At 44.1% G+C, this 25,523-nt stretch overlaps 1 protein-coding gene across 2 annotated transcripts in view; it reads left to right on the forward strand.

Annotated features, from left to right (window-relative positions):
* Positions 1-1,282: 1,282 nt before the first annotated feature.
* The window catches only part of CDH4 (cadherin 4), a 653,967-nt gene continuing 629,726 nt past the window's right edge, over positions 1,283-25,523 (forward strand). For both annotated transcript variants that reach the window (XR_002887781.3, XM_005302930.4), the window contains exons 1-2: positions 1,283-1,544; positions 4,704-4,815. Coding sequence is in view for 1 of the 2 variants with exons in the window: in XM_005302930.4 (XP_005302987.2) it covers positions 1,485-1,544; positions 4,704-4,815 (172 nt within the window). In the remaining variant the exon portion in view is untranslated. The remainder of the gene's footprint in view (positions 1,545-4,703; positions 4,816-25,523) is intronic.

Here is a 25,523-nt window from a genome sequence, read left to right on the forward strand (position 1 = left end):
TTCCCTTAAAATTAAGTAAATAAATAAGGGGCTTTGTTTGGAGTTGGGCCCAATCAGACCAGCTAAGGACCTGGCTCAAGATTTATTTATTTAAATAGCTGTTTTTAGAATTGGCTTTCACACAAATTACTTTGATCACAGGAATGCACGTGCCTATTTTATTCAATCCCCCCCCTCTCTACCATAAATGTAATTAGAACAAACATAGGACCTATGCTTCCTCTAGACCTGGGTCTCCAGCCAAACACAATGGATGAAACCTCAGAATACCTAAGTAAATAGTAATGTGCTTATCCCTTTGCTAAAACTGAACACAGACAAACTTTACTCATTTGTAAACTCGGCCTTTCTTTTTTCATGAAGTCTCTTTTCTTTTGGGATTTCTAATATGGGCATTACCACATTATCTAACTGTACCTATATAACATTTTTCCACTCTCAAAATATTTCAGTATAAGCATCCACTCTCCCAGCTTAGCAGGAAGGGAAGCTATTCCAAACTGGTATTTGTACTGTGATTTCTGGGTCTGTTGGTTTTTCTTCTGTTTTCTTGTAGAGAACATTACAGTGTGGTGCATAACCATGAAGGAGGGCAGGTTAACCTAATCCTTTCTCAGATGCAAGCTGGACTTCTGTGAACACAACTGTGTGTGGGTTTTTTTTTTTCTTTACACAGTGCAGGTGCTTTTAAAGTGGTCCTGGACTTTTGTAACAGCCAAGGCAGAAGGACATTGTACTTCCGTTTAGGATACCGCCTAACTTCAAACTATTAGTCGACTTGTGTTGAAGGTATTCATCTCTACCAGACCAAAGGCACTTGTGCCCAAGTACAGTGAACAGAACTTAGGAACACTGTAGCTACATCCTTTAAATACCAGTGGTTTCATAATGCTAAGTGACTGTGTGATACCCATTCAGATAATGAAGTCATTTGGGGCTCCTGCTTGGAGGCTGGCGCTCCCATGGGGATCACTTCCTCTCTTTATTCTTCCTACCTTCGCTTACCCAAGTGATCCTGGTGAGACACAGCAATATCTAGTGCCATGCACACGTGGAACAGGGGTACCTCCTGCAGGGGTCAGCCTGGGCCTCGGGGCACGCCTAAAGCAGCCCAGTGCTACCCTGGCCTGTGTCAGGAGCAGAAGGGGGCTAGGAAGCCTGGTCCTGGCTCTTCGCTTCTGCTGCACGCCAGAGCCAGGAGCAGACCGAGGCGGCTCCTTTAAGGCTGCCTGTCCCTCCGAGCCGTGTGGGCCGGGCTTGGGAGGCGGGGACTCGCCAGAGCTGCACCGAGCGCGCTTCACCTGCAGTTCAGAGCGGGCGAGCGGAAGGGGGGGACTGGGAGCCGGCCGGCGAGTTGCTTTCGGGGGCGGGGGAAGCAAAGCAGGGGCGCTGGGACTGCCCAGGCAGGCTGGAGGGAGGCAGCCCGGGCGCTGGGCAAGCGGCGAGGAGGAGTGCCAGCCCGGAGTCCGAGCGCAGCCGGGGAAATGACAATTGGCTCAGGAATGCTACTTCTGCTGCTGCTTCCCTTCTGTGGCTCGGCGAGGGTAAGTTGGGTGCCCGGCTCCCACGCCGCCAAGTGGCCCAGAGGATGCAGCTGGGAAGCGGGGGCTCGCCCCGGGGTGGGCTCGCCTCCTTCTGCCATGGGGGGGGGGTAGCCTGGGAACATAGATCCTTACACACACACACGGAGCTATCTGCATACAGCTGGGGAGATGCGCGTCTGGCGAGCCAGGCACAGAGCTGCCTGCAGCTAGAGAATCCCACACGTCTCTCTGTGTGTGTGATTGTGTGTGTGTGTGTGGTTCATCTCATGTTTGGAGCGAGTGGCAGCACGCGCGTTATTTCCTCGCTTGTTGCAGAGAGTGTGTGCAACAATGTCAGGTCTGTGTGTCTCATGCCGGAGCGAACACACACACACACACACACACACACGCATTCACACGGCTCTCTCCCGAGCCATTCATAGGCACTGGCAGACAAAACCTCCTGTACGGAGAGACTGCATGGAAACCGGGGGGGGGGGGGGGGTCTGTCTGGCAAAGGGGTAACACGGTACCCCTCGGGCCGGCCGAGACGAAGATCTCCATCACTTACAGCTCGGTGCAGCCAATTCTTCTCCGGGGGCGGGGGGGGGGTATTGCTTTAATTTTGCAATAAGGGGAAGGCTGTTCTAAGGCGACCAAATGCAGGAACTTCAGAGCTGAGGCTCAAACGGGGATTTGAGCCCCAGCATTTCCCCCTCCCGGGGTGTGCCTAGGTGTTGCAGCGACTCCTGAGAGAGTAAAAGCCACGCAGTGATCAGCGGCAGAGAGAGGACCAGGCACAGCAGGGTGGGCTAACCACGGAGCAGCGTCCTTTAACTTCTGAGTTCCGCAGCTTCGGTAGATTGAGGTCCGCTGCCTCATAGCATTTGCCGTGTGCCATTTTTATGGCGTCCTTCGCTTAATTTCACATCTACCATTTGGTGTCATTAAAGGGCTCCTGTCAGTGGAGCTGTTGGGGGGGTTGACAAAACTTGTACACGATTGAATATGCATTTCCTACGATCAACTTTCGGTGGCTTGTGTACGCGTTACTCTCATGCTCGTCGCTGTATTCTTCATTCTGTACTCCGCATCTGCAATACAGAGCTCACTTCTCGGGGTACTCTCTAGTATTTCTAATGCACCTTTGCAGTAGACTCTGGAATGGAGTCTTCCGAATTGAATGTTGTGGCTCCGGAGTGCTGAACGTGGAGTACAAATCCTCATAAGTAGTTCCTTTGCCTGCACGGGAGCTATTTTTATAACCTCCCTATTTCGGGTGTATCATTTACGATATATTTTAACTGGGCCTGGTGTGTCCTACGGGCTAGTGGCTTGAAAAGTTTGTTTTCAATTTCTCGATGCAATCCTATCAAATAGAACAAACGACACCCCCCCCCCAGATTATATAATATATAAACCATCTATCAATCACGTGGATGCATTCTTAGAACGTTGCCTGGAAAATGTTATTGTTTTGGGGAGGGCTGGTTCTAGAAACCAGTGGCATTGTTTATTTTTTCAGGCTGAGTCCCTGTGTGCCAAGTTTAATCTGTGGGAAATGTCCATCATGTCCCAGTTATCAGCCCCGGAGATGGGGGAGAGGAGGGGAGGACACTGGTATACTCCCCCCACTGCAGCGGCATTAGCGGGCACACTTCTAACCACTGGGCGGTTTTAAATTCAAAAGCTATCTTCTTCCCTTCAGTCAGCCCCTTTGAAATGTTGCCTAATTGCAACATCTTGCCTGAGACCGTCAGAGTCCACAGAGCTGCTGCTTTCTTGCACTTCCCATACAGGAGCTGGCATCTGTCTCCCAAGCGTGATTTCTAGCCGAGATTACATTGGCTTTTCTTTCTGCTTAGTAAGCTCATCTGAAAGGACAAGCCGGGTGTTTTTCCTCCTCCTCCTCTTTTTCAATGCAGCTTTCTCTCCGTTCATAATTATTTTAAAATCCACCTGAGTGGAGCTGATCTCATTTCCTGGCTTGAGGGGCTCTGTCTGCGTGGGCTTGTGTGTCTGTGTCTGGATGCAAACCCTTCCCGAGTTAAAAGGGACACGTTCCCTGGGTATCTGATTAGTTGGTCTTGAGCCCTGATCAGTGAGAGCCTAGCGCCCACTGGGTTCTTTCCATGAGGTATCTGTATCCATTAGCTAATGCTCGGGAGAGATCTTCTCTTTGCCCCAGAGCTTCAGACCATCCCTGGCCACCCGCATTTATTTGCAGACAAGGAGCTTTATGGGGGAGTTGTCCCGGCCGGTGCTTGGTGCTTTGGCCGAAGCTGAGCAGGGGCAGTTATCCAGCAGTCCGAGAGCATCACATCGCCCCCTTCCCCGCCTTAGGTTCGGGGTAAGGCGGGGAGCGTCGCATCTGGAGCAAGAGAAAGTTGCTTGCAGCAGCCAAGTTTTCCGGCGGCGCTTTCCCTTTAAGGCAGGCAGGTTTGCGGCTGGGCGCTGCTAATAGGCTGCCTTGGCTCGGGGCAGCAGGTGTGGGGTCAGCCTTAGGGGGGCTGTTCTCGATTAACCTTCGTGGGCATGTGCTTGTGTTTCAGGCTTGCGTGCACCCTCGCTCCCTGCCAGGTGGTTATTGCTCAGCAGTTCTGCCCTGATTTGCTAGGCGAGGTGCCCGGTGCTTAACGTCTCCAATGCAAAGCAGCCGCGCACTGGAACTTCAAGAGACTTTCCGGGGCTGGGGTGGAGTTGGTGGGCAGGGTAATTGTCAAATTCAGACAGGTGCTCCTCTTCCCAGTTCTCGCTGAAGTATTTTTAATCACAGTCCAGCCCCATAGTGTGGGGCCCCGATCCTCCTTAAGGATAGCAAAACTCCCACTGATATTTAAGGTTGCAAGATCAGGGCATAGGATGCCTGCACTATGGGAGCACTGTTGTCATTGATGAATTGCTGATCCTCCTCTCCACCCCTTTTAATCATATCCAGTAAACCAGGCTTCCTATGAATAACGATTGCTTATTGTATTTCATGCCACTATTTTCTGTCCAGTTTAATTGTTCTAATATGGTCTGGATCCACTCCTACAGACTCCTTGTCAGGTTCACCGGATCCATCTTTTATTGCACATTGCTTTGTTGTTCAGGTTCCCCTGCTCCTCAACACCTGAACAATAATATCATAACAAACACAAGTCATGTTGTTTGTTTCCCTTTGGTTGTTCTCTGCAGGCGCACAATGGGGATCTTACAGTCAGACCCACTTGCAAGCCTGGCTTTTCAGAAGAAGATTACACAGCTTTGGTTTCGCAAAATATCGTGGAAGGGCAGAAGTTACTCAAAGGTAAGTGGAATGAAACGATTCCTAGATGCTGCAGTGAAAATCTGTTATGCTCATTCTTTTTTTTTTCCTTTGTGGGGGAGAGGCGCTTAGAGATCTGAGAGGCAAAAGGCCAGAATTTTCTGGTTTTGCTGGTGAAATCCATAGACTACTGTTTGTAGGAGGATGAAGCCTGAAGTGATTTACCTGAGAGTAGTAGTTTGTGAATTAGATGAATCATTCCATGTCCACATATTGTCTGACTCAAGTGAATTATTGGAATATAGTACGTGACGTCATCCATTTCACATCTTAATCTCCCACTCCCCCATCATGTTGCAGGAGCTTTAGATTTGTTTTTTTACAGAGTATTTTTATGTATGAAATTCAAAGATCCTTAAATTATCCCTACTTTGAAATGCATGATAAAGCAGACGTTGTTGTTGGAATTGTGGTAAACAAGCCTACAGACATTCTGTTCACAAATGTGGCATTCATTTTCATTACTGCCCCACTGACAACATGAAAACACAAGCAGGAAGAAACTACCGATTAGCTTGATAGTAATTGCAGGATTATAACCACTTTTGTGATTGTAAACTCTAAGACATCTTCATAATCCAAATGACAATAGATTATCCTGTGTATTGATCTGTTTCCCTTTCAAGTTAAAATAATTAAACTTTATATTTGCATGATACAGGAAATGTATCCTTGTTTTACTGCTGTGGCAATATTTTAAGACAAAATATGATACCTCTGTACACTGGTAATCTCTAACAGATGCGATATAGGAGTTTTGTAATCACAATACATTGAAAAGGGCTAAGCAGCACACTGAAGTTCAATGTTTTATACTGAATAGATTGTAAACTTTCTCACAAGTTTATTTTCTCATTTTTGTGGTCTTTTCCCAGTATGGTGGGAATTATGTCCTGTTCTCTCTCTTCCCCTTCCCTCCGCCATCCAAATAGCTGACACTAGCTCTACCATTTGGATTCATTAGAGATACAGGATTGCTGTAGTTCTCTTTCTGGCTTCTTCATCTGGAACTGAGCATTTCGCTTCAGTTATATAACCCTTTTATCTCTCCATGGTCTGGCAATCAGTTTGGTTTTTCAGCCTAGTTGTCTTAGTTCCGCTGTGCAGGAATTCACCTGGCTGACCCTGGCATCAATTAGCAGATTTTTTTTAAACTTTATTATTTTTAATTTGAAGGATAACTATGCAGAAACGTCACATAGACAAATCCAGGAATACCATAAGTCCTAAAGTAATAGAGAAATGCTACCAGGTGTTTACATAGTTAAAGTTCTTTTTTTTTCCCCCCTGCTACCAAAACTGCAGGATTTTGATGATCAGTCTGTGAGCTGAGCATTTAGATTTTGACCCTTTGGCTATGGGAACTCATATTGATTTACAGTGTTTTCCAAATATTTCTCTCTACTTTTCATCTTACTAAATAATAACAGCATTAGTCTGCTACTTTGGAGGAGTATTTATGACAATTTGCTGTTGATGAATTGTGCTGCATATTGTGTAGGTGGACAACAGGGATGGAGCAGAAGGTCTGTTTAGAAGAGTTCAAAGTTATTGCCAGCTAAGCCAATGGAGTAGCTGTCATTTAATTTCAATAACAGATGTCATCTTCAAATAAATATGAAATTATATTTATACAGTCAGTCTAGTTGAGTTGAATAAAAATATGTATATAATGAACCCTGGTTTTATCCTTTAGAGTCTCCTGTTGAGCTCCCACTGCAGTCATGGCAAAACTTCCATTGACTTGGAGGAGAATTGGCCCTCAATATGTTATTTAAATATATATGTAAACATATATACACATCATATGTAAAATGTGTGCCATGTAACATTGCCAGGTGTTATGTCAGTTGTAGAGCATTTTGTCAACTGTAGGAAAGAGAAAAAAGTGCAAATATTGTGTTTGCCAATAGTTAAAGTGTCTTCTTTACACCTTTGGAATTGTACACTCAAATACATGCTGCTGTTTATCATAGAGAAACAAATATATCTAATTAATTTGTATAATTGGGGGAAAAAATCTGCTACATAAAATTCCACTTTGTGCTTATGTTATTCTTATATATACTCAAGCATGCAAAATTGGTAGTTTTCCAGTTTTCATTTAATTTTACTTCCTAACACTCTGTGTCTGCAACATAAAATGTTTACCTCTTCCTTTCCATCTGGGTGAAGTATTCCACAATAGTTCAGCCCCAAAATGGGTTCATGTTGCTTATATTAACGTGTTTGATGGATTGGCATATGTACTGTTTCACACTATCTAGCCAAGCAAAGCTTTTCTGCCAGTTACCACCATCTTGTCAACAGTATTCAGCAATTCCTCTTCAGGCTCAGTGGGACTGTGTGTGAGAAAGGCATGTAGATTTTGGCCTGCCAAGATTTTGGGGGATTCAGGGGGGAAAATGTTCTCTTTTTTTTTTTTTCTTTTTCTTTTCATCTTTTGAGAGTCACTTGAAAAAAAAAAAAAGTACCTCTGTGATGACAACACAAATTCTACTTAGCTCCAGGGGGTAGATTATCAGCTGGTGTAGTTTGCAGTTGACTTCCCTGGAGCTCTGACAATTTACATCAGCAGAGGATTTACCCCCAAAGGATTGATGTGGTCCAATAGGCCTTGTGCTGGACCTCAGGACAGGAATGAATTTCAGCCAACATTAATAAGATTCAGTGGTAATAAGTGAAGCCTATTCAAGGTTACTTAAAAGCAGTGAGATGCTAAATACAGCATTTACATGCTAAGCTTTGTAATACCTGGCCCACAAATGTATATGTTATGAATACATGTATCAAAATAAAAGTGCTCCTAGCATTCCTGGTTTGAATAAAGTTAAATAGATAATGACTTCTTATAATTGAGTTATTCCAATGGAAATAGCTTAGCCTTAATTTGACAACAAAAGCTTTAACAGAGTCCTTGTTTTATTATCAGTATGTCATAAGATATTAACTGCTACTTTGTGGCTCATCTCATTTGCCTGACTCAGCTCTCTGACTTCCTCCAAACACACCGATTCCAGCAGGAATTATTTGTTACACAGTAATTAACATGTTTATGATAAATGGATGGAAGAAATGTCATGGCATTTTGTTTTATGTCTAAATGAAAAGCATTTGCATTCTAAAAATTTCATACTAATTAGGCTTTAAATAGTTTTCCCCAATAGGGCTGTAAATACTGTATATGGCACCCCATTGCAAATGCCGTAGCTTAATATGGGGCATTAGCTGATGTGATCTGTAAAGCCAGTGGCTCCCTTAGAAATGCTGCTCCTTCCTCTTCTATTATGAGTTGTTTGGATGTAATCATATATATTTTTGTCTGTTGTTTTTGTTTTCAGGATAATAAACTTACAGTCATGATCACTGATGCATGGTAATGTCTAAAATAGGATGGTTAAAGTATTTTTCCTTAGGCTAAAACTGAACCATCTCCAAGCTGCAGTGTAGCAGAGGACAATTACTGTGCTGGTATCTTTTTCCTCTGCTTTGTTAATAATTAATGTTAACTTAAACTGGTGAGAACATCTATCCGGAGGGGTTGGCGGCACTGAGATGCATGCTACCCTGGAGGCTGAGTTCAGGAGCAACCATAGGGGTTTGATCCCTGGGTTAGTGGGGTCAGGTGTATTGGGGTGATAACCTTTTAGCCTCAGAGAGCAGGAGACGTGGGTAGCAAGTAGGGTGCTGGTAATAGTGGGCTGTGTCATTGAAAGGTGACTTGCAAAAGTAAATGAACAAATTTGGTCTGGTGCCCTTTTTTATGCTTCTTTATAAAGTCTGAAAGGTTGAATTGCGCTTCTTTTTTTAAACATCTGGGTTTTTACATTAAAAATTCAGACATTGTCTGCACTGTGAAGACTCTGATGCCTGGGGAGCTAGTGGAAGGATGACATCACAGTTCTAGTCTATTTAGGTTCTTACACAGCCTGCACCCCGTAGCATCTGAACACCTCCCAGAAGTGCAATAGGTTTCACGACGAGTGTCTGCCACGTGTGGCTCCCACAAGAGTCAGGAGGCTGAAAGTGGAGCAATTGAGAAGGAACGGGATTTTCAGTGAAACTGTTTAAAACTCCTTTTTGTTTGTTGTTGTTCACATCTAGTTAACTTCAATGACTTATGTCCTGTCCTGTCCATACACCAAAGTGGCAGTGCTTTACCTATTTTGATATAGTTCAAGTGGTATAAATCCCCTAGTGTGGACACACTTACATTGGTTTAAAAAAAAAAAGTGCTTAGACTATGTCTACACTACAGCCTATGTCAGCATCATTTATGTTGCTCAGCGGCGTGCATAAACCACCCCTGTGAGCTGCATAAGGTACACCATCATAAGTGCTCGTGTTCACAGGGCTATATCGGGGGAGAGCTTCTCTTCCCCCTACACAGCTTCTGCCGCTCACGGAGGTGTTCTTTGTATGCCAGCGGGAGAGAACTCTCTCCCATTGGTGTAGAGCAGGGGTCTCAAACTCAAATGACCACGAGGGCCATATGAGGACTAGTACATTGGCCCAAGGGCCGCATTTATTGACACCTCCCCCCTGCCACCCTCGGCCCCGCCCCCACTCCACCCCTTCCATGAGGCCCCGCCTCTTCCCACCACTTCCCTGCCCCCATTCCAACCCCTTCCCTGAAATCCCCACCCCAACTCCAACTCTGCCTCCTCCCTGCTCCCAGGGCCACCTGGAACATGGGCTTTAGGGGCTGCAGGGCTCTGGGCTAAGGGGGCCCCAGGGCCCTGGCCTGCAGCTCTAAAGCCCCTTTCAGAATGCGGCCCTGCGAGCATGGGCCGGAGGACTCAGGAAGAGCAGGGGCAGCCGTGCAACCAGTGGCCAGAGAGAAGCAGCGCTTTCCCCTTCAAAGCCGGCTGGAGAGAAGCCGCACCCTAACTCCCTCCCAGACCCTGCACCCCCAGCCCTGAGCCCCAGGGGTAAGCCCTCCCCACCACAGTACAGTATATAATGCCTTTTGTCTGCCCCAAAAAAATTTCCTTGGAACCTAACCCCCGCATTTACATTAAATCTTATTGGAAAATTGGATTTGTTTAACATTGTTTCACTTAAAGTTGCATTTTTCAGGAACAGAACTACAACGTTAAGTGAGGAGTTACTGTACACAAAACAAAACCCTACCAAAACAAAACACTACTAGGATTGGTTGAGAATTTTTTAACACACAATGCCAGTTTGTCAAAATGAAAACATTTCTATGACAATGAATCAAGTTTCAGTTAGCCTTTCATCAGGGCAAAACATGTGGCTAGTCAGGGCACTCACGTGTGAAGTGAAAGATTCAGGTTCAAGACCCAGCTCTGCCTGATTCAGGGCCGGGAACTTGCATCTTCCACATCCCAGGGGATTCCCCTGATTATCAGATTTTTGTCTATTCTGGGATGGGGGGGGGTCTCATAATCCATTGGCTAGATCACTTGTCTGGTGTGTGAGAGATGCAGGGATTTGAAGCTGAGACTCTCACTTTCCAGGTGAGCATTCTAACCACCGGCTATTAGCTGTTCGAGGGTTTGTCTGGCTCTCTCTTGTTTTTCATAAAAAATGTTGAAAGGCACCTCAGTTTTTTCCCGGTGTGGAATGGTGAATAATGTCTGGTGGCCTCATGACACGAAAAACATTGATGAAGACATTCTTGTCACAACTCAATCATTTCTGCTCCATTGTCTTAGGGTAGGTCTAAACTGGAGCTAGAGGTGGAATTTGGAGCTTGGGTAGACATACCCACATTTGCTCTGACTGATGGCAGCAGGAGGGGCTAGCCGCCCCAAATACTATCCTGTCTGACCCCTAGGTAATTACTCAGGCAGCTAGCCCCTTCTGCTGCTTGCACTGCCCTGGCTACGCTTCAACTTTGAGCATGTCTGCATGAGCTGGAAATTACCCTCCAGTTCCAATGTACTGTAGACGTACTCTTAGCGTTTACAAGGCTTTTATAATTGTATGCTCTGAACGTGAATAGGTGACATACATATCTTTCCGATTACTCCGAATTTAATTTAGTTCACTGAAGTCCATTCCACTGTCAGTCACTTTAGTCCAGTCTGAATTTAATTTACATTCATTCCCGGTGCCCATTTGCCTGGTTTAGAAATTAGTGAGCCAGTCAGTCTGGCTGAAATCGAGTGTTTGGGTTTTGCATGGTCCCTGCCCCTAAATTTCCAGTTCAACTGGACAAGCCAAGGCCAACGTGGGGGGGCAGGAGTACATTCAGGTATTGCAGGGCTACCTAGGAGTCAGGGACATGATCCTACCATTTACTTAACGGTGCTGGCTTTTCAGTTCTCAAAGGACAGTTGTTCCTGGATCACAACACTCCCTAACTCATGAGCTGATTCTGCTCTAGGATTTTCTGGCTTGGCTGGGGTTGCTGTATTTTTGCCTACGTCCTTTTGATTAGTTCTTTCTTTCAAAAACAACCCCCCACCCCCCCCCCCAGTTCTTTCGTTCTCTATCAGTCTCATCTAGCTGCTGCTGGAGAAATAATCAGAGCGATAAGGATTGTAGCTGAAATATTCCATAGCCCCTGAAATGTTTAACATTTAAAGGACTTCGCTTCATAGTGAGTCCCCAGGCCATAACCTCCTGTTCTGAGGGGCTCAGATTAATTACTTTTTATCACAAGCAATTTTATGAATCTGCTCATTGCTGAAAGGAAACTACAAACATGGCATGCTGGAGGCATTTAAAGCAGTGGTTTCTTCCGTGTCTCTTTAGGAGGGGGAAAAAGAGAGAGATGAATTTGGCCAATGTTTTTTAAAAATGGAAACAATTGTTTAGCTGAGGCTTTTAGACTTGTCATGAATGCTTTCTACTCAAAAAATAAAACCCTGTGCATACAGCATCTCCAAAATGACTCCTGGGATTTGAAGTCGTTGATGTGCATTGTGGCCTCCTTGGTGGCTTTTGGCTTCTAAAGCTTAGTGGGGAAGAGGGAGTCCTGGCGCACTATCAGTCCCTGGAGGTGTTGTTCCCATGAAGCTGAAGGCAGGTAGAATGCCTTTAGTGCCACTGAGGGTGGGTCCTCAGAGGCAACTTCCACATCACCTTCTAGAAGTGCGGTGTGCATGCCTCTTCCCCCTCCATGCCATCAATTCATACAGAAGGGCGCACAGTCATCGCCCTGTCTTCTGCCATGTCGTACTATGCCCCTTTGATATGTCTGGTGCTAGAATTTCTAGGAAGCAAAGGGAGGGTTACTTGGTCCCATATTTAGTACTAACCACAGTCTGCCCTAGTGTCTTCATTGGGGAATTCCACTACTGCCTGTCCTAACTATTTCTGATACCCCATCTGGTTTACTGTGACTGTACCTTTCTAGTGGACTAGGCTGTATGTTCCCCACTTGGAGTGTATTTGAACAGAAAAGAATCCAAGTGTAAGTGGGAATTATTGAAGAAGATCATACCCTGTCCTAATAAATTTTACAAGGTTTTATATTAAAACCTGAAACCAGGTGAATGCTTGGTGGGCCCCAGGACTCTTCCCTACATGTTGACCAGTCTTCTACCTTTACATTTTGGGAAGGGGCTGTTTGTTCATCCCCCTCTTTCTTGGTCTAACTGGTGGGCAGTTGGCTGGCCACTTCTCCTCCTGCAATCTTCAAGGCACATTCCAATAGGTTTGTCCTCTCCTCCTTCAAGCCCAAGGTTTTCCAGAAAAAGGTGCCTCCCCACCTATCCTACCCAGGAAATGCTTCTCCAGCCCCATAGTTGCCTCCTTAAAGGTATTTATCTTCACCTGGGGTTTGTTGCAAGTCAGAATGCACTACACAAATAGGGAATTCAAGGGAAGACCCCAGGCTGGGACCAATACATTGACTCACTGAATATTTCAGGATGGAGGCAGCCATTGCATTTTATCCATATTGCGCATTATCCTTCATATCCTAGTCCTAATATAAAAATTGTATATCAATTTAATGAGACCAGATTATTTATTAAGAGCCTGCAAATTAAGCCTCTTGTATTGTTAAATGAATATTACTTCCCCGATCAGAGTTTCAAACCTAAGTAAAATCAATTTTGCTCAAATTCTGGGGAAGCAACTGATCCTTATCTGAATTACTTGGCTTTTTCAACAACAGATTCAGCTTTTTCTCTTTTTCTGTAATTTGACTATTCAAGAATTGCACTGCTTTAAAGTAGTCATGCCTGACTAGGTGATATTTAGGAGAAGAATGAAATGAAACAGCAAATTCTAGTGAAGAAAATTCTGTTTGCAGCATTTTTTTTTCCTGTCATGCTGAGATGGGGCTTAGTTATGTCTGGGACAATATTGTTTTCAATATTGGGACAAATTTGGGATTTGATGTTAACCTTTATAATACATGGGTTTGTGTGTGTGTGTGTGTGTGTGTTTTATGTTTAAGCCACTGACATCAACATCTAGTCTCAAGAAGACCTGGTTACCATAAAGCTACATCGATATTAGCAAAGTGACCTGTTGCTGGCCATGTTACTAAGCAGTGGTCCCATTGAACTGCTGCTAACAGTGTGGAATCTCTAGAATGCTTTCTCAAATAGTATTTAAAATGTTATTGTTTAATTTACCCACACTAATGGTTAAACTCTTCCCCCCTCCCCATCAGTTCACGTGGACCCATTGCTGATTTCTATTATCTCCTCCACAGACATCCTGTGTGACGTTGGGCAAGTCGCTTAGTCTCTTGGTACCCCATCTGCTCACTGGGGTTAATAGCAGAACCCTACTTCAGAGAAGTGTTGTGAAGATAAATGCATTAAAGATTGTGAGGCACTTGAATGCTGTCAAAATGGGGGCCATATGAGTACCTTAGGCCTGGTCTACACTGGGGGGGGGGTCGATCTAAGATATGCAACTTCAGCTACGAGAATAGTGTAGCTGAAGTCAAAGTATCTTAGATCGAATTAAAATTACTTACTTCGCGTCCTCGTGGCGCTGGATCGACAGCCGCGGCTCCCCGTCAACTTTGCTTCCGCCTCTCGCACTGTTGGAGTTCAGCAGTCGATGGAAGAGCGATCGGGGATCAATTTATTGCGTCTACACTACACACGATAAATCGATCCCCAATAGATCGATTGCTACCTGCAGATCCAGTGGGTAGTGTAGACGTACCCTTAGATAGATAGTCACCAGTGGGAATTTACTAGTGTAGATGGGGCTTAAAAGTCTGATTCAGAAGGATTATTGATGATGGGATTTTCTAGGGGAGCCTCAATCATTTTATTTTTTCCATAGACCCAGAATTTAATAATATAGAGGAAGAAGGGTACCTAAATTTAGTTAAGTTCATGGATACTGGTAACACATTGAAGTACTATGTGTTTACAGGATTGTGTCCAGTACATGCTTTGAACAGAATTTGTAAAACTCCAGTTTTTCAATGGCTCAATGATTTATCCTTTATAAGGACCAATGACTAGAAATGAAGTTCTCTATGGGCCTGATCCTGAACAATTAAAGTCAATGAGAGTTTTCCCACTGACTCAGAGGCAGAAGGATCTATCTCTGTGTATTTTCTCTATATGAAACCGTATTTTGTAATTGTAAAAAAAACTGTGGTTAACTTTTTGATTGTATCTAGATACTTCCATGGTCCACATCACCCTTGTATCATGTAATGTCAGTTTTTTCCCTGATACTATGAGACATTTTAAAGTATTTTTTTGAAATTGGCAGAAGGGCTTTGTGTAGATCAAATAGCTTTAAATAGAAATATTGGAACAGCCTGCAAAGATGGATGCTAGCAGGCGAATGGTACTTGTCTAGCTTCTAGCAAGGGAAACTTCTAACGAGGTAATAATTTAAACACAAGGGACCAAAATTCTGCTGTGCATCACCTCTAAAGTCCAGGCGTAACTGTGGGCATGATTTGTCTCCCAGACTAAAAGAAACATCAGACTTAATCAAGAGCATGCAGCATAAAGAGTTTGTTTTGAACTGAATTAAAAGGAAAACATCTGTTTTTCTCAAAATATTTGTCAATAATACTGGCTGCTTTATTTTCTTCAGTAGAATCATTCCCAAGTGAATTTCTGTGAAATGAATAAAGTTGTTAGTTGAGCAAAATTCCTTTCTGCTGCAGTCTTTAATGTTGTTCTTGCCGATATTTGTCTGAAATAGAACTGCATTCATGGCCTCTTAATGTTGTTCGTTTATTTATTTTAAATTGCAAGTGCATGGAGGGAGAGAGGAGAAACAAATGTTTTGGCATCTGGACCATATAGTCATTAGAAACTGAGATTTTCAGCTACTACTGCTGCTCTCCCTTCCCAACACATCACATAACTCCAGGACACTGACTCTTTGCATGCCAGCCCTGTCTCTTGCTTATCCTCTGTTCCCATCTGGTGCAAATGCTCAATTATTTCTGCTTTACCATTGCCTGTCTCCTGCCTCTGCTCCTATTTGCCACCCTTTGGTAACACCAAGAGCCAATAACAGGGACTAGTTCAATGCTCCATTTGCTATGTTGAGGCTAGCTGCTATGCTGAGGGTCAGGTATGCTACAGCCTGTTAAAATTTGTACTGGTGTAGCAGTCATTTTCTGGAAGGCCCAGTTGAAGGGCTGGAAGTACTCATGTAGGGCCTGGGAATCCATTTGTGTCACCCATGCAGCAGAAAAATAAAAGTATAAATCCTTTCGATTTAAATCAAGAGCCAATCTGTGTGTTACATTGGTATTCAGAAGCATTGCTATCATTAAGGCTTTTGCCATTTCCTTTATAAACCACAATTTTGTAGCTGTTTATAGATTAGACATAAAAATGAGTTCCAGCCTAAAACTTTGCTATCCTGACTTTGTCTAGTAGTGATCACCCCTTTTATTTTTCCTTTGAAATAATTATAAACATAGCAATTAGTCAAAGATAAAAAGCCAGGATTACAAAAATTGTCACTTACAAAGCTATTAATCGGCAAAACCAATCAATCAATCCCTGCTTTAGAAAGTCCGCAGAAAGACACCACAAAGGCATGTCAAAGAAGCAAATAAAACTGTTTCTTGTCTTCGAGAGTAATGTAATTTGGGATTCTTGGCATGCAAAGCAAAACCACCAAGAAATATAGTAGCAAGTGCTTTAATTAAATACAAAATTGTGGTTTAGCAATTCTGTGTTTGTATAAATGTGAAAACCCAAACACTTGACTAAGCGGTTGCACTTGAATAAGTCCAAATCAGTACTGATTTACGGTGTAAAATGTAACAAGCTATTTATCCAGGATCAACTTAGTCAGGAATTAAATAATTAAAATAGGGTTGATTTATATCACAGCTAAGTGCTTGCTCCTACATATACTTGCTGCAGTGGCCAGTCCTACTGAGAGATGTCCCGTTGACTTCAGAGAGACTATTCATGTGCAGGATCAGGCTCTTAGTATGACAGCAAGTTGTTACCATCTGGTGGCTCTTCATTGCCTTGTGGAATGCTGGGCTGGTTTGGATAATGCTGCCAAATGTGCCGCCACACGGTGGCCCATCCCACTGCAGACAGGCTGAAATGTTCATGTGGTGTTTGTCTTGTGCTCCGGTGCCATGGGATATGGGGTGGGAGCTGCACCTCGTTAACTGAGCTCTGGCTTGTTCAACAGCTTGGATCAAGACCACTTTCCTCTTTATTGTTGCCCTCGCATATTCCTATCCGCCTCCCTTTTTAACAGGAAACCTCCATCAACTAGTTCTCTAGCTTCCTCCGTAAACACATTTGCCAGTCCCGGACGCCTTCCTTATTGCATTACACCCCTGTCCCCAAACACACAGGTGGGACTAATTCCCCACCTGCTTATTTGGCATGACAGAGAAGTTTGGTAAAGAGGGAATGGGGAATTTTTCACAATGAATATTGGGCCATATATGTCATGGTGGGAGGGGAGGTGTCTGATCATAGTGGGCAATTTAACAGATTCTCCCTATCTTCTCCTAGACCACACAAATTTGGATTTAGTGGCATCTAAGGCTGCACCCCCTAATGACCACTGCTTGTCCCAGAGTATGCCAGATTTGAATTCAGCAGGGACTGGCTTTCAGGATTTCTGGGCTCTGCCACAGATTCTTCAGTGGGAAGTTGGAGCCATATGCCTAGTCTGGGAAAGGTATAAAAATGTTTATCTGACTGTGGTGTGGGGGAATGATTTGGTTTAGGGATAGCTGTTTATCAAGTTAATTCTGCTTCCCCATCTCTGAGTAGTTATCCCATTTCTAGTCAATTGTCCTGTTAAGTGGGAAATTAATGAGAACGTGTGTTATCATACATCTATAAATCCCCTGCACAATGATGGGTGAACAAATCACTCTCTGCACTTCCATTCTAGGAGCCACCAAATAATTCTGAGCTAACTTAAAGAATGCAAGCAAGTGTATATTGAAGAAACTGCTCTTAAAATAATGAACCCAAATCTGAGCTATTTGTACAGGGAAAACATCAGCTGACTCCAAGTCAGAGAGCCCACCATCAGGTCAAACATTAGGTGTTTGATCTAAACTGTGAAATCAGGAAATTCAGAGTTCAAGGAAAAAACTCCATGCAAAGTATGCCCTGTTTTACCACCTCTGAGAAACCACAGTAATTGCTGTATGACTTTTCTTTTCTTCTTCTTTCTTTTTTTAAAAGCCTGCATTCCTGGGACCATCAATATCTCAGTGTTGCTGGGTTGGTAAAGAATGGGGTTTAATCCTCCGTCTGCTGAATTTTATGTTTGGTCAATTTCAACTAGACCATGTTGCTTTTAACGTGCATTAGTATTTCTCTGTAGCAACTCAGAGTACCTTGGTGCACCAACTTATGCTTGGATTTAGGTAGACTTAAGGTAAGCTTTTAGAGAGAGAAAAATCGTAGAAAGTGGGAAATGCAACCTCACTTAGATAAGAACAGTGCAGATCCTTAACTAGAACGTGTGCTAGGGCTGTGTATATGGGCTCCACATGAACTGAAATAAATCCAAATGTCAAGTTGCATTTGTCTTTGCTTTTCACAGCTTTTTTTGGGCCAGAGTGACACAAAATGTGATCTTCTCATTGAAATTTCACCATCTAGAAACACACATCTATGAGAGGGCCCAGATTGTCATTTCAGCTGCATGAATTGCACTCTCCGCCTTTAAAATGCCTGCAGAAAACCTAAAAACAGATGCAAATATTTGCAATGTAAGTACACCCTCCTAATATGCACATTACTTTATTCATGAAGACATACACAAAACACTTCACTGTGAGGGTGATATTGTGAGCATTTTTCTATTAATAAAGAATCAATATACTTGCAGTTTCATCATTTTGAGATTGTAAATGAATAGCGAAGACACACTAAGATAGTGGTATACTGCTGGTACAAATGTATACGATCCCCAGGAGGATCTGTTTTATGATCCAATTGGTGTCTTAAGTGGAGCTTAGGTGAGAAGAGTGGAACAAAGCGAAGCATTTCCCTTCTACCCAAATGGCAAATGAGACATTCGGGTGGCAGTGTATGTGGCATTTTGTATTGCAAAGAATGGCATAAAACAATTCCACCGTCAGGAAGGTGTGCAGGCAACATTTGTTCTCACCCTGCAATCCCCTTCTGTCAAAGGGGAACAACAGAATTAAGTTGTGCCTTCTAGACATGGCCCCTCAGTGGGGTGCAAAGCCGTGGCTGAAATTCTGGGAGCCGTTGTGCCCCCTAACCCTAGCTGCCAGTTGTGCAGAGAAAGCATTCCCACTGCTGTGTGCACTATATGTTTGCACAGCCCCTACCACCAGGGGGCCCCAGCCTGATTAGCCTCTAGGCGCTACCGCAATATCTGTTAAATAGTAGTAATATTTCTAAAAGAGGTGCAACTCTTAGCTGGTTCAGAGGGCTATGGTAGCAATGGTCGTGCCTGCTCCACACCTTATTTTTCCATGAGCAAGGAGCAGTCTGTGCACTTAGGGGAGATGGGAGCACAGGCAAAGACTGGGATTGTGTGCTTGGAGGAGGGAGTGTGCATAAGGAAGGCTGCTTTGAGCCTTTGCTCACCACAGTGGGGCATACTGAGGATTAGAACTGAAATAATCCTTTACAAATATGTGGAGATAATTAGCTAATCACAGGCCCAGCCTGTTCCCTGGGATTGGCCTTTGGCTGATCCAGCAGGGGACGACGCCTCTCTCTGTGTCCTTATGGGGCTTAAGCAGGGGCTGCCCCTTGCTTCCCGTTCTCTTCCCCCCTCTGCTTTAGGTGGCATGTTGAGCTTCCTCTCCTGCTGGTGGGAAGGGAAGTGCAGTCCCACTCTGTGTCCTTATTGGCCAGTTTGGATGCTGCAGGGGCTCCACTGATTGCTTCTCTGCCCCTCTGAGAGCAGAAGAACAGCTGTTCTGGCATTGGGCACCATTCTGACCAGCTACAATCACCCCCCATCAACCTTTGCCTCTGATGGCTGTGGTTTCTGGATGGTTGTCCAGGCTGTCCTACCTCACTGCCTAATTTCTTTAAGCGCTCTGGTTTAGAGGATTGCCAGTTTGGCATTGTGAAGGCCTTTTCCCAGTCGGGGTTTTTCACTTTCCCCAAATCAGAATCAAAACCTAATTAGAGGGAGGATATTTGGATTGATCTCAACATCCACTGACAGCCATGGGATTAAATTAAAGTCAGGTCCCATGGTAATGTGTGGGCTGGGAGCATGTATGCCTCTATATACAAACAGTGGGAGGTACCCATTGGAGGAATGAAGGGCACAGCAATGAGAAATAGGTGGCTGGGGACTTTGACGTTCGCCAATAATATAGAACATTGAGCGTCAGAGAAACATATGTAATGTAGTGTCTTGATGGCAAGATGTTAGCTCTGCATTGGACCAGTTAGCTGCTGCATTTCTTGTTTTCATCATAACTTTATATTCTGTAAGCTTAATAATGTTCCAGCCCGTGTTTCACCATTACACTGATTTGTGCCTGTGTCTTGTTCACCTGTTGTGAGTGTGTTCTAGAGACTGCTTTTTTTTTTTTTGGTGTGTGTAGAAGCTCAGTGCTCTGTGTTAAAGGGAAAAACTCCCCCTGCCGATGAGATCTAGAGTCGCTCATTTGAGAAGAAAAAAGTAGGGAGAGTGGTTTTCCAGATGGAAAATTATTTATAGAATTTTCCTGCTCCCACTAAAAGTACTCTCCTAGGGGAATGGGAGAAGGCAACGTTTCGGGTCCTGAAAGTATTACTACTTGTCTTTCAAGAGCCTAATTTTTGCTGGCTGGTTGCTTCGCTCCCCTGAAAACAGAAGGTTTACACAATTACATGTAAAAGGCAACTGTTACGCTTGTCTCCAGAAAGCTTAATTCTTTGTTCCTACATTACAGGGGTGAATTACTCTTTTATTTGTTTCTCCTACCATGGGACTCTAAACATTTTTCTTTTTTGGTTGACTCCATGTCCCTTTTGGCTTGTGACCCTCCCAGAAGGATAGAGGAATGTGGGTAAATGACATAAAAAGAATATCTCATTTTTGTTTGAGTTTGGGTTTTGTTTTGTTTTTTGTTTGAGGCTGAAGGAAGATGTAGTGAAGAGTTACTAATATAATGATGAGTGTAAAGACCAGGGTTGGGTCGAATGCAGTGGTGAAATCCTTCTTCCCAAAAGGAGGTTGCCATTGAAAATTGTCAGAATGCACCAAAACATTTCTTGATGGAACAGCGGGACTACAGCAAGAGACTAAACCAGAGAGCTTTTAGTGTTTATCTCAGTAAAGTGAATTGTGGGACTTTCCAAATGACTTGTTCAAATGAGTTGTAAAAAAGCTACATAACAGACAGATGCTATATACCATGAAAGATAGCACATTCCATTCCTCGAGGGAGAATTTGACCCCTCCTGAGTAAATGCCTAAGTAGTTGAGTGTTTTGGGTAGGGAGCTCAGTAGGGGTTCAGAGACTGCGGACTGCATCCTAACTCTCTTGTGGCTATTCTACACTGGAATAGAGGTCACTATCTTTGTGAATCCACGAGGAGGGTGGGAATTTCCATATAGATAGATGCAGAGCCCTTTCCTCTGACCCATCCCAAGCAGAATCCTCCCGACTGGGTTAGGTGTGGTCTGGCTATCTGCTTGCAAAATACAAAGTCCAGCCTCTGAATGAGGCTAGCTCAGGCTTGAATCTCGTCCCATTTTGGAAGCTATGCACTTGACAGATCAAGGAAAACCATGTGAAAGTGATTCAGTAAGTGGTGCTCATGGCTCTGACTCGGTACTGAACCAGCATTTGAATATAGTGGTAGGGGTCAATGGTCCATCAGAAGTGCTGCTTTTGTGGTGAGACATAGAACAGGGGTCCTGACCACGTATGTTCATTTACGAGCCCATTACAATTTTTATGGCAGTATGGATATTCACTCCAACCCCATGGCAGATAATGGCATTTTATATCTCTGAATTCTTCCCTCCATTTTCAATAGGATGTGGTATTCTTTTCACTTCCTGCCCTAAACTCCTACACAATGCTGCTGTGTGCTGTTAAATAGCTGCCATGTGCCACCCCAGAGCAGAGCACTGGTGGAGGTGCTCGCTTCATCTTTCTGACGGGGTAGCAAGTTCCATTGTTCCAAGTTCTTCTCCCAGTACCTATGAATGTTTATGACTTAGAGTCGTCATTCCCCCATTCACTGTTAGGGTTGCCAACTTTCTACTCACACAAAACCGAACACTCTTGCTCCACTCTTTGACCCTCCCCTCCTCAGAGGCCCTGCCCATGCCCTGCCCCTTCTCTGAGGCCCCACACCCGCTCACTCTATCCTCCTCCCCCCATCGCTTGCTCTCCCCACCCTCACTCACTCATTTTCACCAGGCTGGCTCAGGGAGCTGGGGTTCGGGAGGGGGTGAGGGCTCCGGCTGGAGGTGCAGGCTCTGGGGTGGGGCCAGAGATGAGGGGTTTGGGGGGGAGGAGGGGGCTTCAGGCTGGGGGTTGGAGCCGAGGGTTTGAAGTATGGGAGGGGCTGAGGCATTGGGGGTTGGGGTGTGGGAAGAGGTACGGGCTCTGGGCTGGGGGTGCGGGTTCCGGGCTGGGGCCAGAAATGAGTTCAGGGTGCAGGAGGGCACTCCGAGCTGGGGCAGGGGGTTGGGGTGTGGGTCGTGGTGGTGAGGGCTCCGGCTGGGGTTGTGGGCTCTGATGTGGAGCAAGGGGGTTGGAGGGTGTGTGTGTGGGGGAGTGAGGGCTCTGGTTGGGGGTGCGGGATCTGGGGTGAAGAACCTTTTTTCTGTCACAGGCCATTGACCCACAGAAAATAATCAATTGCGGGCCACTCACCTGCTTGGGGGGTGGGCACAGGCTCAGGGCTTCCCCCTGCAGTAGGGTGAGCTAATGCTTGTGGCTCCAGCTCCGTGAGGGTGAGGGGGGTGCCAAGACTCAGGGTTTCCCCACCGCAACAGGGCGAGCCGGCACGTGTGGCTCCTGCCCTGCGGGGGCACCACGGGCTGGATGAAATTAACCACAGGGCCGGATCCGGCCCACGGGCCCTTGGTTCCCCACCCCTGCCCTACGTGTAGGAGCCGGAGGGGGACATGCTGGCTGTTTCCTGGGAGCTGCGCAGAGCGGAGTCTAGCAGGGAGCTGCATGACGCTATCGCCAACTGGACAGTCCACGACCCGGTCAGCAATGCTGACTGGAGCCACCAGGATCTCTTTTTGACTGGGTGTTCCAGTCCAAAACCGGATACCTGGTCACCCTATTCACTGTAGCTTGAGGGGTGCCCCTTCCCAGTCCAGCTCCATCTTCTAAGAGCAAGAATTTAGCACTTAGCATGTTTTTGTTTTGTTGAAAAAAGACATGCAGCGATGAATGCCATGAAACTGTGTGCACCTTGAAACTACTGAATCTGTGCTCTGTTACTTATTTCTAGTAGCCTCCAAGATAGGCTACTTGTAGTACAAATATTCTTGCCCCAAAGAGTTTACAGTCTAAGCATAGAGAAGCTTTATGAAACGATACAAACACTTGTTTTTTTTAAAAATTGGCCAGCTCAAGTGTGCATCCAAAAAACCTAGGTCACATGCTCAAAAAAAGTTAATACCTTGTAAATGTCAATTTAATGCAACCCCAGCTAATAAAAATACCTCCGGAGGCATAAAATTTAATGCCTTTGAAGACAATTTAAAGATTAATACATTGGAAGGAGGGGACTTAAATGCTCATGTTACCTGTTTGTTGTTGGATGCTAACAATGAGTGGAATGAGCCTACACATTTGAGCGAAAAGGCAATTTGGCTTAAATTCTTCTTTCGGTATAATTTTTAATCACTTATTTTAAGTGCTTATGAAATGTGTCAGACTTACAGGACTAGTAAATGGATTGCCCTATCTATCAGGGGTGTGATCCAAAACACGTTGAAGCCAACGGAAAGACTCCCATTGACTTCAGTGGGCTTTGGACTAAGCCATTATGCAACAGGAGCAGCATGAACAATGGCTGTGCAGTATTTCTTGCCCTGCCCTGCCAGTGAGCCCTGTTACCTTCAGGCTATAATTGTGTTGATCATTTAAAAGTTTTGTGCATGCTGAGTTTTTTTTTGTGTGTGCCTGTTTTTTCTCTCACATATACATGCATGGTTCTCACTGAGGTCAGGAGATGCATGCATGTTTCTGGGGGCTGAATTGGGCACTTGTTTCTTGACTGCTCTGCTGAGAACTTCAAAAAGGAATGCCAATATTGGTGGCAGTCTTTGAGATATGGGCAATTCGTAACTTGGCTGTAACCAGCAACACCTGTCACAGAGCTCACTGAAGAATCATCAGCTGGTAACAAGACATTGCCCTGTTTGGCTTGACACATGACAAATAGTTGTATTTCAAATTCCCCTTTTTTTGCCCAATGGCAATCCCATTTTTTTGGCAATTCTGTGGAAGCACTAGCCATTGCAATTAAGAAAAAAATAATCAAGCAACCTGTGACCTTTGTGTTGGCCCCAAGTATGACTCATTACTATTGAATTGGTCCTGCTTTGAGCGGGGGTTGGACTAGATGACCTCTTGAGGTCCCTTCCAACTCTGATATTCTATGATTCTATGATTCTATGATAGCATGTATGCTGATGATTTTTCATTATATACAACCAGATTGGATGAAGAAATTTGTTAAGAACGTTTTTCAAGAGAGATTTTTTCCTCTCTGTGTTGAAGGAGGGAGGGATTTATTGCAAAACTGAAAGTTCATAGTAAAACTTGTTCCGACATGCTTAATTTGCCCAAGAACAATGGTTGTTCCTCTTGCATCTTTAATATGATCATGTATGCATTGGAACCTGCTGTAAATGTGGTTCAAATGTATTTTAAAGGGCTTCCTTTTATTCCTCCTTTTCTCATAATCTTCAAAATTATCTCATCCAACAGACTGTCAAAATTACAAATGGTTCATTGCCTTTCCCTTTGCACTCCAAAACTCATCCACGATCCCTCCCAAACCTTGGTTTCCTGAAACATCCCAATGCCAGATCACTCTATTAATTTAAAACAAAAATAAAAATATGAAATTTTAAGGCCAGATTCTCAAGATGTAAATCAGTGTAGTTCCTGATATCAGTGGAATTAAGTCACTTTATATACACTGAAAATTTGGACCATAATATTCCTGCTGGTATTTTGTCCCCATAGTTGCTCTATGTTAAGTTGGCATTACTAACAGTTCTTCCTCTTAGTATCTGATAGAAGGCAGCATGATTACCAGCATTGCTGATTCAATACAGCAAAGGCCATTTTGCTGATTTCTGTGTGTGCTGGATTAAATTACTCTGCAGGCTGGATTGGAGCCATGGGCTACAGTTTTATAGTCTTGTAATATAGTATTCTAGCCCAGGGCATCTAAGCACATCTCCCTACTTGTTTAAAAAGCTTTATTTTATTGCACATAATCTTTAGAATTTGTGTGTCAGTCTCATTATAAATATAAAGCTTAGAAGTATTAAAAATAGTTTGATAGTCCAGTGAATACTCAATAAAATGATCTATTAATTGAACAAGGGACCATAATAGGGTTGTGGTTAACATGAGAATGCCATTGGGATTTGGTTTCTCGTGGTAGCTTTATCTTTAGATTTCTTTTTTGGAATTTATAAGATAATAAAGAATGCAGAGAGTTAATGGAAGCTACTTGGTGTTATGATATTTCATATGTGAAGTGCAACATCACTACTGATGAGCTACTCCTCTGGCATATATGATAGCTATTGTATGTTTGATATTGGAGCCCTTGTCTAAAATTAATGGGAAATGGGCTTCCAAATCTCCTATGTGGCTTTGAAAATCTCAGTGGTAATTTCTTGTCCACTCAGGCTAGATTGATCATCAAAGCAACATTAATAAAACACTGGGGCAAATTTTGCTATAAATTACAGCTGTACAGTACAGTATCTACGGAGTAAGGGTTAGTGGGGTTGGCTAATGGCCCCAGAAATGACTGTATGGATTTGGGTAAGGCCACATTTTTTTGTGCACTGGCAAGAATGCTGGCTGATTTATTTTAGGGTGTACCAAGCTCCACTGCCAAGACATGAGATGTCATTCTAAGATTGGATAGGCTTCTGAAGACAGCAGACAATTGGTGATGGTTCATAATCAGCACTAATGATATGGTATCATGGGATAGCTCACAAATAACAGATGACTTTTGGGACTTCAGATGCATGCTGAAGAATGATAATGTCCAAGTGATCTTGTCTGAAATCCTTTCTGTACTGCGAACACAAGAAGCTAGAAGACAGAAGATTCTGGA

Source organism: Chrysemys picta, chromosome 13, assembly GCF_011386835.1.
Source record: "Chrysemys picta bellii isolate R12L10 chromosome 13, ASM1138683v2, whole genome shotgun sequence".
NCBI classification, from domain to species: domain Eukaryota; kingdom Metazoa; phylum Chordata; order Testudines; family Emydidae; genus Chrysemys; species Chrysemys picta.